This window comes from Nannobrachium achirus (assembly GCF_963921795.1).
Source record: "Nannobrachium achirus genome assembly, chromosome: 7".
Taxonomy (NCBI): Eukaryota; Metazoa; Chordata; class Actinopteri; order Myctophiformes; family Myctophidae; genus Nannobrachium; species Nannobrachium achirus.
Window position 1 is genome coordinate 49341317 of NC_137816.1, and position 18816 is coordinate 49360132.

The 18816-nt window shown below is 41.1% G+C and overlaps 1 protein-coding gene across 1 annotated transcript; it reads right to left on the reverse strand.

Moving 5' to 3' along the window:
• Positions 1-5135: 5135 nt before the first annotated feature.
• On the reverse strand, positions 5136-13188 carry psmd14 (proteasome 26S subunit, non-ATPase 14). The gene is made up of 11 exons (XM_080729925.1): positions 13079-13188; positions 12619-12674; positions 12188-12259; positions 11498-11617; positions 11100-11170; positions 10009-10159; positions 6833-6940; positions 6251-6325; positions 6036-6161; positions 5427-5489; positions 5136-5305 (listed from the first exon to the last, which is right to left on the reverse strand). The coding sequence occupies exons 2-11, from the start codon at positions 12664-12666 to the stop codon at positions 5207-5209; spliced, it is 933 nt and encodes a 310-aa protein (XP_080586051.1). The 5' UTR covers positions 12667-12674; positions 13079-13188; the 3' UTR covers positions 5136-5206.
• Positions 13189-18816: the final 5628 nt, after the last annotated feature.

The following is an 18816-nucleotide window of genomic DNA, read 5'->3' on the forward strand; positions in this document are numbered from 1 at the left end:
TGGACACATTATCATCATCTTCAGTGATTTAACAGGGGTCATTTCGCATCAGCCTAACCCAGTGGTTCTCAACCTGTGGGTCGGGACCCCCAGATGATTAACTAATTGTGCAACATTGTTTTCTCACTCATCAGTAAACAAACCAACATAACGTTTAAGTGTATGGTGCACCAGAGGGTATATGCACATTTCTAAAGTGAAAATGTAAGGACTATTTAATACAGAAATACAGAAATTGTGAAAATAGCCGTTCTACATGCTCACAACGCCTCGCATCGCATTGCAAGGCGTTGTGAGCATGTAGATCTGCTATTTTCACAATGGAACCGTGTTATAAAAAGTAATGCTTCAACTCTTAGTGCCAATATGATTATTTTGGGGGTCGCGGCCTGAAAAGGTTGAGGACCACTGGCCCAGCCCAACAAAATGAGCTAACTTTGCAGAAATTCTCACTTTAGACATTCCTTGATGAAAGGATAGTAATACAGCCAACCCCAACTGCCCAGACACAAAAGCAAAAACGTATGTTAACGTTTAACCCGACCAGTGCATGGATAATTTGCAATAATTCCTGGAGATTGTTTCAGCTCCAGGGCAGGGCAGACGGCCGCCCTAGAACAAGGTTCTGTTTGAGGTCTCTTCCCGTTAAGGGGAGGGAACCTCAAACCTCTCATGGGGGAATTATTGGGTCTCTGTAAATTCAAGAGTTTGGTCATGATGACCTGCATGCAAAGTGTCATGAGATAACCTTTGTTGTGATTTGGTGCAATGTCATTTAAATTGAGTTCCTTTCATGATTAACACAACGCAAAACAAAACTGCATCCCATGGTATGAAATAGGGGTGTAACGATATCTACATTTTAATAGCGATTCGGAACATACCACGATACAAGTTTGAAGATACGATACATGGACGATATTGGTTCATTCATTGCGATGCGATACTTCGATTCAATGATTTAAAATCGACATAGTAACTATTTAGCAAAGACGATATTTCGATGCAGTTACTATATCGTTACACCCCTAGTATGAAAAAGAATGGCTGCATATCCTTATAAGTCGGTGGTTTTCAACCAGTGGTCCCTGGGGGGGTTCCAGGTGGTCCCCAGCTAAATGATGGAGAGTTGGTAACCAAATGGACCCTCATAGATCTTTAACTCTTGAGAGCGTAAAATGAAACCAAATGTCCATTTGGTCTCATTTTACGCTGTCAAGAGTTAACTTATTGTTAAACATCTGCATTAGGCTACTTCATTTACAAGAAGTCTACATAATTAGAGAATGTAGAAGATTTTTTATTTTGATCAACGTCTACATTTTGGGTATGAGAGACACAATCTCATCGAATGGTGGTCCATGGCTCAAATGCTGAATAAATATCCTTATATGAAAAAGGTTGAAAACGACTGTTCTAGTGAATGTACCGTTGCTTACTGTGCGTAGTAGGCCTATTCTTACTGTCATCTGTCATGTGCTGCACATTGAACTAGAGATTGTGGTTGTGCACTCTTTGGGAGTGATCTGTCCTCCTTCACCACACCAAACAGCAGCACCATTTATATAAGACCCCATCTTGCACACTCCCCCCTTGACTCATCTTTTTTGGAAATGGCCTGCCATACGAAGAAGCCAGGAAAAAAACTCTCCTTAGAATATCAAGCAAATGGCAGTATGGCACAGTATGATGGTTGACTGGGGGACCCCATCAGAAGAATAAATCATTGGAATAGTTATGAATAATTAGATTGCTTAAGCACTGATAGTTCTAATCGTGCATTTAAAGATCAGATAAGATTTGTCTTTCTCTAAATCTTTGTGCACAGTATCTGGATGTTCTTGAGAGGTACCCAGCAGATGAACAAAGGGCCTGGCATGGTACTAATACACCGCCTGGAGTCTGGCAGGAAGAGAGACCACAATAAGAGGAAATTATACCACAATGAGATAATGCAATAACTCTCACAAAACCCAACTAAAACTCCAGTGTATTAATGGACATTCATCCAAGATGATTGAACAAGCACTGTCTAGAATCTATCCCTTCAAAGAGAGAGACAGAGACTAAACATTATGACAGTTAAGAGACAACAGGTTCTGACTCGCTTGGTGCATTGAAATGTTTTGAGGGAAAGTTTCTTATCCCAGAGGTGATAACATTGTTTCGCTCTCCATAGCAATGGCATACCCCTACTGTGCTGGATATGCACACTCATACATGTGCACACACACTCACACACACACACAGAACCTTCAAGTCTGTATAATCTCCATGAGACATCGCCTGACATTTCCACCAGGACAGGCCAGGTCTGCAAAGGTCACAACTGGACTGTATAAAAATGTCTGGCACTTCAGCAGATTACCCACAAATGTACTGTACAGGACAATTTGCACGTCGCACACACATACACTCATGCGTGTGTAAATGTAAAGTCATGCAAGGCAAGGGAGTTTTATTTGTATAACACAAGGCAATTCAAACACAATTTTCCCAGAGATTTTTGTTAAAGATACCTCAATGACTAGCACCTACCTCGACTTCAAGACTTTAATCTTGAACACCACAAGTTTGTTCAGTAGCTGCACAAATCTGAAAACATATATTGCACATTTTCAAAACATAATGAAATAGTTTTAAAGCATTCAGAAATTGTTCAGTATTATGTGCAAACATTATGTTGTGTGTGTTCGAACTGTCGTTGGTCCGAACGGGTTAAAATTCACCAGGTTAGCGTTCACCAGCGTTAGTTTTGCTGAGGTTAGGGTTAGGGTTAAGGTTAGGTTTAGGTTTAGGCATAGTTTTACTGAGGTTAGGGTTAAGGTTAGGTTTAGGCATAGTTTTACTGAGGTTAGGGTTAGGGTTAAGGTTAGGTTTAGGTGGTCGGACCATGAAGCGAGTTCGAACCAAGGACATGTTACCTCGTCTGTTTTGTTTTTTAAGAAACTCAAAGAGTTCATTAAATTCAGTTCATTAAAAATCAGATTCACACAACTTGCCATATAATTTGTCTTTGCATTCTTTTGCTTAAGGATTTCCAGAAGGACTGTATTTCTCAGAAGTTTGTGTTATGGATTTACCGAAAGGAGGGGTCAACCCTCCTTTCGGTAAATCCATAACACAAATTCATTTACCAGTCAGCCTAAAGGAATAGGGTTCATTTTACAGCCCTAGGCTTTCACAATCATTAGAATATGCTTAAAGGAGAGAGGGGGGAGAGAGAAAAGAAAAGAACAAAAAAAGAAATCAAATGTCCTCTGTTGTGTGAGCTGCAAAGATTCTGGTCCAGAATAAAAATTATGTAACAACCTTGGAGACCCTTACGAGCTACGTTGTGGAAGATTGCCAAGTCTGTCATAACAGTCTGTCTACTTAGTATATATTGCACAGGGTGGATACAGACCATATGGTGCATGTGTTATTTTGTCATATGAGTTATTGCGGCTAGCAGCATCTCTGGCTGAAATCCTGTAAAGCCATTATGGAGACCTTTTCTCACCACGCTGTCAAGGGCGTCACAAGGGGGGGGGGGGGGGGGGGACTGAGTTGCTAGGGCCCAAGGTGGAGGGGCCTTAATTATTTTATACTTATTATGCCGTGCTGCGAGCTTGTAGATCTGCTATTTTTTAAAACTCGTTCAATATATGTATTTTTTAAGCAAACATTTGTAACAATGTAAGTTTTGTTTCTGGGGTCCCTGGAACTAAATATTTTGAGACGGGGGTCCGTGGCCAAATGCATATCATTTTGGGGGTCCTTCACATGAAAAAGTTTGAGCACCACTGACATAGAAACATAGAAGGATTTGAAATATTCTAACTATTTTTCAAAAATAGAAGATCTACAAGCGTGCAGCGTGGCACTCTGTGCCGCGCTGTGAGCTTGTATCTCTGCTATTTTTCAATAGTTAAAGCACAAAATGTGAGTGAATCCTTGTACCCAGGGCCCAGAATTTGGTGTGACACCCCTGCACGCTGTAATAGACTAGAGGAGAAGGGTCTGTTAGGCCCAGGTTCAGGAACACAACTCCCCTAATGAGAACAGAACATTGCAGTTGGATTAGATCATTCAACTGATGCAGCACAAATGTTCACTCGACGGCCTCTCCACTTGACTTGGCTCTGGGACGAGTGTGACCTCCTCCTCCGTCCATATATTGTCCAAATTAAATGTCAAGTCTGTAGATTATTAAGGTGTGCTCTCTCTTCAACCCATAGCAGATGTGAATTGTGAACAGATCGAGATCCTTGAAATTGTACGGAGAATGTGTTATTTGCAATTCAAGAGAGTATGACTTGCTGTGTTGAAGGTTCCCAAGAAAATACATACTTTTCAGAATTCTTAAAGGAGTAGTTGTTCCTATTGATTACTCACACCATGGAGACTGGATTTCAATAATATTTTTTGTTTCAATAATATTTTTTGTTTTCCATTCCTAAGACAACATTTTGATAACAATAAAGTTACCCCCATTTTGATGGGTACATTTTATGTGGGTAAATGTACTAAATCAAGGAATGCGACAAATACAAAAGAATATTATTGAACTGTAGTCTCCATGGCATAATCAATGGAGTTATCAATAGAAAAAAATACATTTTGGGGTGAACAGTTTCGTTTTTTGTTTACCTCCTGCATTGGCACTGTCAGCAATAATCGTATGTGTGTGCACACACACAGAAAAAAAAAGTCCAACGATATTAGTTATTATTGCCAAAAAGCAGTGTTACAACAGAACTAATCTAGCAAACACAAATATCGAAACTTTTCATTAATGCACAATCAGCCCTTTCATTTCACTCAGCCCCTTTCACTTCCTCGTCTGAAATTAGTTCATATCAATGTGACGTATGTACAGTACTTTATACTGACAGCTACATCCATTATTCAGAGGACTAAGGCGAGATTCTATTTGATTACGTTTAATTCTTTTGGGCAAACAAATGTACACATTGTCCATATGACATATGTTAGACTTTTATGGACATTGAGTACACTGAATTATCAAAGAACCAACAATGAACACAAACCCATTCAAAGAACCAACAATGAACAAACCCATTCTCTTTAGTGGCTGCATATAAAGTAGCATTATGGGAAATGTGTACACAAATCACAAGGCGAATCATAAAGTCATACACATAACTTTTTATTTTATATAAAAGAAAACAATAGCAATATTAACAGTTATACATAGAAGGCTCTACTGAAAGACTACTGTATCCAGCATGGCAGCGAGGCACTGAACAATGTTAGAGGTCATCAGAACGTCTACGTGCTCCTCCAAGTGCCTCTTAGGATCCTGTAAAAATGACACAATCACATAAGGTATTTAATTGTTTCTTGGTTATCAACATCATTGGTTGTAAACAACCATGGATACAATCTTTGGGATTTGAAAGTTTAAAGTTCACATCCATTACCTGCTTTCCCACATTTTTGATGGCCAACTGCTCTGGGGTCATCTTGTCCTCTTCCTCGACAGCCTGGATTGAAAAAAGAAAAAAAAAAAAAAGCATTTCATTAATAACCTTCCCTTGGAGACACCATCATCATCAAGAGCCTGTGATGCATGGAAGGATTGGACGTGTATCGATATTTCGATGTCCCGTTGTTTCGAGGTCCCGGTAGTCCCGGTCCGAGGCTAACCTGCCGACACTGGTGAACGCTAACCTGCCAACGCAGGTGAATGATAACCTGGCAAATGCTAACCCAAAGCCTAAACCCTAACCCTAAACCTTACCGGACTACTGTGACCTCAAAACAACGGGCCATCGAAAAATCAAGATTTTGCCGTGATGCACAACATGAAATCTCCTTGCAGCTGTACCCTATCCCATTAAGACCTTCTACAAATGGCTTCTAAATCAGTAGTTCTCACACTTGAGATTTTATAATGTTCAAAAGTAGCAGATGTACAAGTTCACAGCTGCCACTTTCTCTCTTTTAAATAATCGTTCATTAATCGTAATCAAGGCAAAGGTTTGACACAAAGGAGATATTGATTTGAAGTCATATCGACACAGCCCTACCTTATTGTAGTTCTTCGCCAGCTCCAACATCTCCTTGACAATGGTCTCATTGAGCTTGCAGTGTTCACTGTAGTCAGTGAGGGTCAGGCCTTCCATCCAGCTCTTCTTATGCAAGTTCAACAGCATCTAAAACAACAGGGATAAACTTAAGTTTCATGTGTCTAAATCAAAACCCTGGGTGAAAGCGCTGGCAAAGAGATGTGTGCCATTCAAACCTTTTGCTCCAGCTCATTTTTCCTATAATTGATAGTGATGGAGTAGTAGTGTCTGTTCAGTCCATGGATCAGAGCCTGGAAAAACAAGAGAACCATATTTAAGAAAACTAAACATATTAGGCACCACAAATGTGGCCTATGCATTCTGCACAGGTTCAAAAAGCACATCCAAAATCCTGTTTAAACATTTTATCATTGAACACGTAAGTACCAAAAAACCCTGGACATAAATACGTAGACACCATCACCATATTAGTGAGAGAGAGAGCGCCGTGCCTCCTAATGCACGTATGATCATCAGCTTGTCATGAATTCCACAACATTAAACATGAGTTGAATATACTATAAGTACCCGAGACTGTTTCAGAATCATTAGTTATCTATCGATAAACCCAAAGGTTTTATTTAACCAAGTGTCCTGTACTACATACACACATTTGTAACAAGCCAAATGCATTAAGAGGCACAGCTTGCTCTCACCAATAAGGCAGCCCCATTGAGATGGATGTTATTTGTCTGAAGTCATATACTCCCTTAGTTTTGCCAGCATTTTGTGTGATGCTGCCATCTACTGTCCATTACCTGGATAGAGGGCTTGTTCAGATGACCCAGGTTTGATGTAGTTTGTCTTGGTTCATGGCCCAACACCATCATATTGGCATTGATCAGTCGGAAGGCATCAATTACAACCTGAGGAAGAGTACACAGTGGGATTAGATAGATACCTTTATTATCCCAAGGGGGTAATTCAGTCACCCAGAGTCACACAGCAGTTAAGGTTACAGATTAAATGTATGTAATAGAGATGTAATATAACGTAACATAGACGACAACAGACGTCATACATGTTCTAGGGAGGGAGTGGCACATTTCAGTTCCCACAAGTTCTATTTTTTACAGCACAAGTTGAATATGTTTTGGCATGTGCCAACCCTTTGGATTGGCATTCCTTCTGTGAGAATTCATTTTCTTAGTTAAATAACATTTCTTATTTATGTTTCTCTGCGTGAAATCTGGCCAAAACCAACCCTGGGTGCCTGACGTTTTATCCTGCATCATCATCATCCAATGGTTATTGACGCTGAAGTCCTTTGCTCTCCTTTATTGGAGGTGTAGGTTGGGAGGTCTAAATAGTTTAAAGATTATTCTTACTGAACTAACCTGGCAAGGCACTGAACCTCCCCCAAAATGCATTTTCCTATTTATGTCCCTGAAGCCTTCCAGGGCAACATTCTAGAAGTCTCTTCCATTCTGAGCCAAGTACAACAGAATGACTGACAGTGCTCTGTCTGTTCAGTGTGGAAAGACAAACCAGGGATGAAATCTGGTTGGGGTGGAGAGACAAGACAGACCTGGGGTATGTCCTGACTCCTGTCTGGGTTAAATGTTGCCCTTTTCTGATCTGGTCTAGACCGGAAATAACCCACGTCACCAGGCAGGCAGAAACGAGAGCGGAAACCAAGAGCACCTGTGCTCCTCAAATTATTTCCCTGGGCCAGAGGCATAATTTGTTTTGGTATAATCCGTTTATTTTGGCATAAAAAACATTTGATATATCCAAGAAATCCATGTTTTATTCAAACGACAGCCAAGTCTAGATTAAATGATTCAGCATTTACATGGGGTAATAAAAAAGTGCTGCCAACCGGATACATAACGGGAAACCATTTGGGGTACTCTAGAGTATGCATGGCCAAAACCAGATTACGTAGTTTGGAATGAAAACCGCTGTGGAAAATCCTGGTGACGTGAGGTTATGTCATGACATCATAGATTTTCTTCCTGTGCTTGGTGTATGCCCTTGTTGTGTGCATAGTTTATTTCTTTGTGGCAGAGTAAGCAACTTTTATGTCCTTTGAAAACATCTGATAGAGCTCTTCTTTAATCTCAATTTCAACCGCAAATTATAGTCATGATGACCAACTCCAGCTGCACTTAATCCCTGCATCCACTTGATTCACTACCAATCATCATTTTCTCCTAAATGACTAATTCTGAAATTATAAACCATAAAGAAAATTTAAGCTAGCCAACATTATAGTTGCTTCACAGATGGACACAGCATGAAGAGATCAATCATGTAACATTAGCTAACATTACTGGAGCTCTGTTACTCTGAGTGAGTGACACAGGGTGTGCCACAGTATACAATGTCCAGCTGAGTGGAAATAGAAGCCAGTCGGGAACTGCAAGGCTCCTTGCTTTGAGTAGGTATGCATCACCCTTTCTCTTTGAGAGGGCACACTGTATCCAATGCTAGTAAGTTTCTAGGGGAGATTTCAAACCTTCACCTTTCATCACCATTCACCAAAACATTGCTCTGTGCTCCATGGAGTAGTAGTGTCAGGGGCGCCGGCAGGGGTAAAATAGTGAGGGGACGATATTGTGGGCGTGGCCAGTCGGTGACGTCATGACCGTAATCAAACGTACACATCAGCTTGGACTTTATAAGTAACTAGCCTATAAGCACTTTAATGTGTTGTTAGATGACAATGTAGGCCTATAAGATCTGGATAAAGAATTTAATTCAACTTTCAAATGTAAATGTCACAATAGTCAACTTGTTATCCTGCTGTTCTTATTTCAATATTAATTATAAGCCTATATGCTTTCTGCAATCTCTGCATCATTGAAAATGAGGGCTCTGCGCTCAATGTATTTTCAAGAAAATAAATTATAAAAGTTTAAGTTAATAAAGTAAGGAAAATTCCAGCTTACTGTAGCCTATAGTGAAAGTTAGATGAAGTCAGAACTTAAGCTCTGCTGATGCATCGCACTGAGAGTGAGCAAACCGATCGAGGCACGATCAGCAAGGCCGTCAGTGATGAAAAAAGTACTCACATGTTTTCCTTAAGTAAAAGTAGAAATACTCTTTTAGAAATCCCATGTTCAAAATGTAAGCCTTGGCTTGAGTAATGACGTTTTGGTATCAAAATGTAGGCTGTATAAAGAAAACGTAGCCTAATAGTCAAGTCATTTCACAAATGTAGCCTACCATTTGTAGATAGGCCTAGGTCTACAAATATTTGAGCAGATTAAGCAATATTGTGAGCTTGTATTTTCAAATGGCCTAAATGTAGGGCTGAAGTGGTTATGTATGCCTTTATAGCCTAATAATCGAAATTTGCAAAGTATCTAACTGTTTTCAAAAGATTGTAGTGGAATAAAAATAGCCTACTCGAGTAAATGTACTCAGTTACTTTACACCAATGAAGCCTACATGTGCCGTCAATTCAACACGGGCGGACAATTAGAACCGGTTTAACATGTTTGGCACAGATATTTTGTGTATTGGAAGCAATTAGCATGTCTAGAGGGTCGCCGGTCCCGGCAACCTCAAGCAACACAATGCAACGTTGGGACTACAGCGCCGATTGGGGAGAAAAAATAATAATAATTTAAAAAAAAAGGGTCGAGCCTGAAAAGTGGGGTGGCAGAACAGTCCAAAAAACCCCGGCTCCGGCGCCGTTGAGTAGTGTCACGATTTCATATGGTGATGTGATCATAAAGCTAAGATCATGTTAAAAAGCTACTCCCGCCACCCACTGGCAAGCCACAAATCACAATATACAAATTAGAAAGGATTGCCAGAATATTTCAACAATAAAAATAATTATCTTTGACGGATAATTCACTTTGGGATGGTTACATTTTTATTTTGGTACACTTCTGGGACTGGGGTGAAAAAGGTTAGTGTTCAGACTGCGAGGTCATATTCAATGAAAAGGCTTCTTCACTGTGCATGCATACATCCATACCTTTCCTTTGACACTCTGAATAGGATCAACCACCACAGCCACAGCTCGTTCTGACAAAGCCTCAAAGCTCTGCTGTGTGTTGATGTCCACCCCAGACAGCCAGCAGCCGAAGCCAGGGTGACTGTGGTACCAACCCACCACCATCTCTGGCCTGGTGAGAGACAGGAGAGATGGACCGTCAAGACATGTTTACGGGACAGAAAAGACAGTTTAATGTCATTATATTATCTATATTGATAGATGATTTCAGGCACAAACTCCCTATGTGTTCAGAGTCAGACATTGTAGTGTGAGCAAGTTTATTCATGTCATTATTACCAGATAACAAAAGTATCTAAATGTAACTGAGGTGATCCGAACCTCCCCACCCGGCTTTGAACCCGGGTATCCTGCGTGAATGTCCAATATCTTAACCATTACTCCAAAGGGATATCCCTATGGAATGAGGGCAGATACTGGACTTTTGAGGCTTCAGGCTGGGGCTGCGACTCTCTCCGCCACACTAAGCCTGTCTATCTCCTCCACAATCTTTGAATGCTCCAGGGACAGTTTATACTGTAACTCAGCACATCAAAATGTGAGGAGAGGAAACAATATTTTTTGTCAAGCACAGCGAAATTCCTGTGTTGAACATCGTAATCACAATTTGTTGTAATTTTTCATGGAACATTTTATGAAAAATAATGTAAATAAGGCAACGTGCTTAGTTGCGTGGTTGAAAAGGCATTCACCATCACTTCATTAAAGCTGGCCTTACGTTAGCAGATAATCGGGTGCATTGAAATCGGGTAGCATTACACACTACAGGATAATCGTTTAAGATTATCTGACCAGATAATCTAAACATGCTCACATTAGCCGATACTCGTGAGGGTCATTAAATGCCCAGATTATCTGCGATGTGCGGCCACCTTAAATCGTTCCAGTACGATTGTCCAAAGTGACAGTACAGCTCTGGGACTTGTTATAACAGGTTTTTGGTATGTATTGGTTTTGGCAAGATGGACCATAGTTGTAACTAAGTACAACATAGCCCCCCCCCCCCCGGCTATGTTGACAATAAGAAAATCAAACATTTGTCCACTTTTCACCTGCCAGTCTGCTTCAGCATATCCAACATCTTGGCCTGGAACACAGGGTCCACAGCCTCAACACTGACGCCCTGTGGGGTAGAGAACCACAGTTATTACATAATGATTTGAGATCATCCAAATTGTTTTGCATAATTTGTATTTACTTCAAAGTTCAATGCCAAAAACACAATTCAATTATTAATTGTCAAATAATTGATGGCCGAATTTCATGGCTGTGAATCAGCCCAAATGTACAGCTACTCACTTGTGAAAACAATGCATACAAAAGTCATGGCCAAGTACTAACTGAATAATTCCATGTGTGAATATGAACATATGTTAACTAGCAGGTCAGGATATTTTCATGGCAAACAAAATAAACCATTAAACTATTTTGATATTATTAAGATTCATACAGTTCCTGACTGGGGCATGGCAAACACGTCAATCACTCGCACGGTGTAGTCATCAACAAATTCTCCCAGCATTAAACCCATGACCTCCATTGGCACTCCAGCACGGCCGTGCTTCAGCATCTAGCACAGAGCAAAAACATACAGAGATATGTCACACATTTCATATTACTAAAAAACCCATGTACTTAGTTTGTACGGGTCCCATAGGGCTCTATACTAGATCCACTAGTATTTCCCAAGTTAACATCTCACAAAAAAAACGATCTACATGGGGAGAGTATTTTTTGCACGTCTTTCAGTCCAAGTTATCAAAAAAGTAACTGGGTTAACACAGTTTAACATTCACAAGGTTAGCATTCACCAGCGTCGGCAGGTTAGCATTCACCAGTGTTCGTTTTACTGAGGTTAGGGTTAAGGTTAGGTTTAGGTGCATCTCCGTTCCCCCGACTTTCGTCGCCTCCGCGCAGCCAATCACAAGCTTCCGCTGCCTTAATCCGGTTGCTTTTTTGATACACGTGGACCGAAAGACTAAGATCTACATGGTCACAATGCATCCCATTGCGATGCATTGAAATAGATGCGCTATTTTCGCCAAATCTTTGCCCCAGAATAAGGGTGCTAGTGTTCGTGTGGTTAATATAACTTCACCAAGTGTGATGGTTTTAAACTTTTGTTGAGGTGCATCCTTACCTTGAGCAGTGCCAGCGATGAGATGTACACCTGTTCTGCTGTGTCCACAGCAGGAGCATCTGTGGGAGGGCCCTGGGAAACACATGCAGCACAATCAATGTTCATTCACATGCCAGGCAATTTACTAATTAACACCTAACGATGTTTCTCAACAACAGCCATATTCAGTGTTGCCATGTCTGCTTATCATAAACAATTTTGGTCTTGTTTTGCTGTAAAGTTGCTTATAAATATTGGTAGTTGTGTGTTGCTGGGATTTTGGGGGGCTCGTTTCTAAAGTGTAGCTGTTTATTTGGACTTCCTGCCATATACTAAGGTCTGGCTATTCAATAGCAATCTACAAGCTCTCATTGCGACTGTGGTGAGCTTGTGAATCGTTATTGTAACCAACTAACCCAATAATAAAGCTGCTGATTTAAATTCAAACTTACCTGACCAAGGCCTGGCATCCCACCTCCGAGTCTCAGCAGCCGGTCCATATTGAGATCTGATGATGGAAAATGTTTTAATCAAATCAGTGTAAAATATCTATCAGCAAAGATGGCAAAGACCCTGCTATGCTGGATTAGCAAGACCAATAACGCAAACCTGTCAAGACACATCCAGATTCAGTCAGATGCAGGGATAAACAACCGTAACCAACCTAATAAGGGACATTTATTGAGCAAGATATAGTAGGCCTATAGATTGTATTATACTTTACCTAGAAAATAAGAATGAGAACCACTATCCTCTTAACACAGTTGTAGCTTACCAAGTTACAAGTGACTTGTTAGCCGGCTACCGTAGCACAACAAAATAAGAGATTTACTAAGAACAACAACAACAAAATACGCAGGGAATTACCTATAGATTATACATTTTGCTACCGGATCAATAGCTTTAATTTACCTGTTCTCAAATCTGTCCAATTTTAAGAGTAGTGTGTTTGTTGCGTGCAGTGGAACTACAGGCTACAATGAATCAGCCAGAAATTCTCATTGTGGTGAGAACGACTTCCGTCGCACTGATGACGCCAAGCCTTTTGCGTTCACAGGTTTCGGCGCAAGGGGGCGCTGCAGTCATTCAATTCTAACTAACACTGCTCTGTAACTAACTAAACACAGTACAAAATGGGGTTCATATTGTGGTCATGTTATTTGACTAGCTACATCCGTGTACAACAATTGTTTTATTTTGTTTTCCGACTGTCTAGTACTGTGTTTTATGTGTCTGTCATTAATGTTGTATGAGTATGATGAGTTGTAAATTGAAACAATCCCAAAAGCTTTCTTGTGGTCTTTATCCTTTTAGTTGACCTGTACTGTCCTGTAGCTTTTCCTATGAACACTTGAAACTTAAAGTATTCAATCAATCAATCAATCAATCAATCAATCAATCAACCCATGTATCCATCGCAAAACTTATAGCTTGCTGATTTTGTGGAATTTATATTTATGGAAACCTTTTCAGCAATCGGATAGTCTAGTCTAGTCATGTGTCAGAGTCAGAGAATCCCATTTCACTGACACATATGTGTCAGTGAAATGGGATTCTCTCATATGCCTTCTCTATTTGAAAGACTGCATCAAACGTGAGGTGGATTTGGGCAAATATTGCGGCATGGTCATGCTGGACCTCCAGAAAGCATTTGACACATAAATCACTCTATTCTGATTGATAAATTAAAAGCTATTCATTGTCTTGGTAGCAGCAGTGTGCAAGGATGCAATCTTACCTGGTGGAACCCTGCCCGCCCCCATCCAAGTAAGCTGTGGTGTTCCTCAAGGAAGTCTATTTTTTTTTCTTTTTTTTTCTTTTTTAAATTTTTATCCCACGATTTTGTAACCCATTTTTTTCACCCGGTGCCAATTGCCTAAGCTGTAATCTTGGGCTCTGCTCTCCCTCTGCCAACCTGGGGAGGGCCCCGAACTGAGCTCATGCTTCCTTCAGTGCATGAGGAGTGAGCAGGCCGCTTCTTATCACCTGACAGGGGGGAGCTTCCCCGGTTGGACGTAGCGCGTGGAAGGAACACGTTATTCCAACCAGTTCCATTCCCCTCCATCAGGCGCCCGGCTGGCCAGGGGGAGGCATTATAGAGACCAGGATTACTGCATGTTTTTGTGAGGGTATCTACCCTAGGAGACACGGGGAGAACATGCAAACTCCACACAGAAAGGCCCTTTTGCCAACCCCACCTAGGGTATGGGCACTGATGACGCGGAGGAGAGAACACGCCCCCAGCACCCACAGCGTCCCCGGCAGGAATCGAACCCAGGACCCCTCAAGGAAGTCTAAATTGTTCCTAATATATGTAAATTGCATGGCATCCAACCCAGATTTGGCACAAAAAAACGGTTTACTCTAATGCGTTCTCCTGCTATGCCACTAAATGTGGAACGCCCTACCGAAGGCCTTAATGGAATGTAAATCCCTACCTTCCTTTAGAACGGCACTGAAAAGCCACTTTTAGCTGTGGCTAATTGAAACTGGTAAATGAAAACAAAAGCCTATCCTTACATCCCCCAGGCCTTTCTTTTGTAAATATAATTCATTTTACATTGTGTTTTCTACGACATGATTGCGACTGTAGGGAGCATTTACTATCAAACCAGGCAGATCCTGGCCGTCAGTGAGTGAGTCAGTAACAGTAATAGGCCGGGGGCCAATTCTGAAATTGGCCCAAATTGGTACCACCCAAGGTGACCGTACATTTTTTACATTTTTGACTTCCTACATGTCTCTAGTTTACATTTTGGTATGATAACCCTTTCTGAGACCCAGCTTAATTGATGTTATCACCCGCTAGAGTCGGTCTCCCATCGACTTTCTATACAGGAGGAAAATACCCAGAAAAAGATTTTTTTTCTGGGTATTTAAGGAGGATCTGAGGGGTCTAACTAGAGGTTTGTCATGATGCTGAATCCATTGCAGGCATTTGTTTTGCACAAAAAACATTCTGTGGGCTAGAAATGGTCTCAGAAAACAATACACGTATGGGTGAGTATTCATGTTAGTCGGAGGCCTTAGGGTTTTTTTTCTCGTGTTAATCAGTCTAAAAGTGCAAAATTTTGCACAGATGTAGCTCAGGGCATGCTCTAATGATTTAGCTAGGGCGCCCGAGTCGGCGACCTTCGGGGTCACCACAGCACCCACAGAACTCTGAAAAGTGATGACTCATCACTTTTCATCACTAAAGTCGATGGGAGCCCACCTTGATTTGGCCGCTGTGGCGACCCCGAATGTCGCAGACTCGGGCGCCCTAGCTAAATCATTAGAGCATGCCCTGAGCTACATCTGTGCAAAATTTTGCACTTTAAGACTGATTAGCACGGGGGAAAAAAAACCCTCCGACTAACATGAATACTCACCCATACGTGTATTGTTTTCTGAGACCATTTCTAGCCCACAGAATGTTTTTTGTGCAAAACAAATGCCTGCAATGGATTCAGCATCATGACAAACCCCTAGTTAGACCCCTCAGATCCTCCTTAAATACCCAGAAAAAAAATCTTTTTCTGGGTATTTTCCTCCTGTATAGAAAGTCGATGGGAGACCGACTCTAGCGGGTGATAACATCAATTAAGCTGGGTCTCAGAAAGGGTTATCATACCAAAATGTAAACTAGAGACATGTAGGAAGTCAAAAATGTAAAAAATGTACGGTCACCTTGGGTGGTACCAATTTGGGCCAATTTCAGAATTGGCCCCCGGCCTATAAGTAGATAGGTAGGCCGTAACGCCTCAATGTCTATATAGCTGACCTGTCGTGACATCATTGTTGACCCATTTTTGGCAATGCCCATATATGGCCATGACAGAATTCATTTAATGCCTCAATGTCTAGCTGACCTGCCCATATATGGAGATCCCTGATGTCATTAATATTACGCCCATAGCTTGGAATGCCCATATATGGACTTACTTGTGGGAGTCTCATGTGGTCTGTAACATAACTTATGTTACAGACCGACCACATGAGACTCCCACAAGTAAGTCCATATATGGGCATTCCAAGCCAAGACATCTTATGATGTCAGACGTCAGTCATATCCATATTTGGGAAATATTTTGTCCACATTTTTGTCCAAATTAGACTACCAACTGCAACTCGAATCACACTTGCAAATTAATTCCTTCCTGCGCTTTCGTCCTTAGGGCGTCTTACTGGTATTTTTTTCTGATGATATCTGTCTGCTTAGTCAACGCAACAGTAGGTTACTGTGTTCTATCTGTCTGTCATTCAATGTTATATCAAGTTAAACTAGGCTTTCCTTTTAGTCCTTTTAGTTGACCTTGAACCAGTGAACTGTAGGCCTACTGCCATGGAACTGTACCTTTTCCTATGCAAACTTCTAATAAAGTCTTCAATCAATCAACCAAATGCATATGACTAGGGCACAGTTGAACTCAAATGTCCTCAGTAGGGTCTAGAGCTGGAGTGTGTTGAAACTTGATCTCAGAATGTGTTCTCAACAGTAACACATTGTGTTATATCTACTTCATTTCCTTCATTTCCTATTTTTAACACGACAGTCAGAGGACATTGCTTGGATTTCAATTTGTGAAACTGTCCACTCTACTCGTATTTTTTTTTGCCCAACCCTTCATCTTTCTCAAAGCATCTGCTGCTAAGCAGCCAACCTCCATCCAGATGGCCGAGAGAATCGAGAGATGGGACGAACACTTCACTTCCCAAAGCACCAGAGGCAGCTTCGTAACACGACACCTCTCCCTTAAACCATCATCCTACCAGCAGAGGAAAGGGGAGAAATGTGATACTGTAGAACCACTTCCTTCCACTCTGATGGGATTTGAATTTGGCTTCAATTCGTCAAGCGGCCCGGCAGGATATGAGCCATAGATAGAGGAATGATGAGCAGATTGCAAAGATAGGCTATAACCTGAGCTGAACTACACCTGCATTTTCCCCTACATGTAGATGGTGTAGGCCTATATGTATGTGGTATATTTTTGACATGGGTATGTATACTTGTCAAATAACAGTCATATAGAATGATAAGGATAAAGTCATATAGAAGAGGTGTTTGTATTTCACAGTTGTCAGTGTGCCACATAGTGACAGTGTAGCACAGCTAAACAATGTGTTAAAACAAATACTGCAGTTAGATAGCTGCATTAGTATATAGACTGGCTACGCCAGGCTAGTGACAGTGTGCATAGATTAGGTATGATATTGTAATTATCAGCTTACTAGGCTACTGTGTGTAATTCACATTATCAAGCCAATATGTAGACCAGCAGCCTCAGGATATATAGGGTGGGTAGCCTACTATTTCTCCCCCACATTTCTATTGTTGTTTGTAATGCAATATATGTTGGACCCATTGTCTTAATGTGACTGTGATGTTATGTTAATTGTCTTTAATTTCTTGTCCTAGTTTTGTTAGCCTATGGTTATTTATTCTGTTGTGTTGCAAATGGAGCAACAGAACAACAATTAACATACAACACACCTGTCACACCAATAAAATGCAACAAAGAGCAAAGCCTATTTGGATTAATAATTACATAATTATGTAAAAAATAATTACATTTACTAGACCACTGAATTATACAGTGTAGGCCAATTACATCAATAATTGTCACTGCTCCTGATTCTGACAACCTACTCTAGAGTAGGTAGGCCTACATTAATAATTGTCACTGCTCATATTGAAAAGGGCAAGGGAAATAATGGAATGTATCTACATCAGAATAACTTGGATTGATAGACAGAATGGGTTGTGACCTCCAGTCCAGTACACTCCCTGCTTATTTTTCTGTGCATCCTGATGCTGTGACATCACATGTCAGTGTCCTGGATGGGAAATAATGGAATATATCTACATCAGAATAACTTGGATTGATAGACAGAATAGGTTGTGACCTCCAGTCCAGTCAGTCCACTCCCTGCTTATTTTTCTTTGCATCCTGATTCTGTGACATGTCAGTGTCCTGGATGGGGGGAAGGGTTCGAAAAGGGGGGAGGGGGATGGGGCTAAAGAATGCTTGGTATGCGGACCGATAACACGGCCGAAAGGCAACGGGGAGTGCGCGCACAAATCGATCACGGGATCGAGAGCGAGCACGAACGCGTTTGACGTCGGCTCGAACCGCGGACGAAAAATCGTCGCGTCCTTTTACGATGATGTCCCCCGAACGGCGAGGGAAGCGGGCGATTTATCGAGCAGCGACACCGTGTGTAAAGACGTTCCACCCCGCCGCTGCTGGAGATGGTTCGGTCCGTAGTAGGTGGGTCTGTGGGGCGGTCGCAGTGGTGGAAAGTAACTAAATACATTTACTCACAGTAGGCCTACATTAAGTATTTCCAATTTCCAAATACTTTTTTTTTTTTACTCCACTTCATCTCGGATCCACATATTGTACTTTTACTCCAAAATGTAGTTACTAGTTAGGCTACTTTGTGGATTTTTATTATTATTACAAAGCATAATATAGCCTACATACAGTGGGCTACATTAACCACTTCAGGATTATATCAATTTTGGTTGTTTGAAAATAGCAGATCTACAAGCTCACATTCGCAGTTGTAGCTCTTGTGAGCTTGTAGAGACCATTGTAAATCTGCTATTTTCAAAAGATTTCTGCACATTTCAAAACTTGAAATGGGACATTCTGCATAATGAG

Excerpts from the sequence above, each read along its gene's own strand:
- psmd14 (XM_080729925.1), bottom strand. The coding sequence starts at position 12,666 with ATGGACCGGCTGCTGAGACTCGGAGGTGGGATGCCAGGCCTTGGTCAG. Across the intron at positions 10,160-11,099 it reads ATGCTGAAGCAGACTGGCAG|GCCAGAGATGGTGGTGGGTT; the intron begins GTGAAAAGTGGA and ends GTCTCTCACCAG. Across the intron at positions 6,162-6,250 it reads AAAATGAGCTGGAGCAAAAG|ATGCTGTTGAACTTGCATAA; the intron begins GTTTGAATGGCA and ends CTGTTGTTTTAG.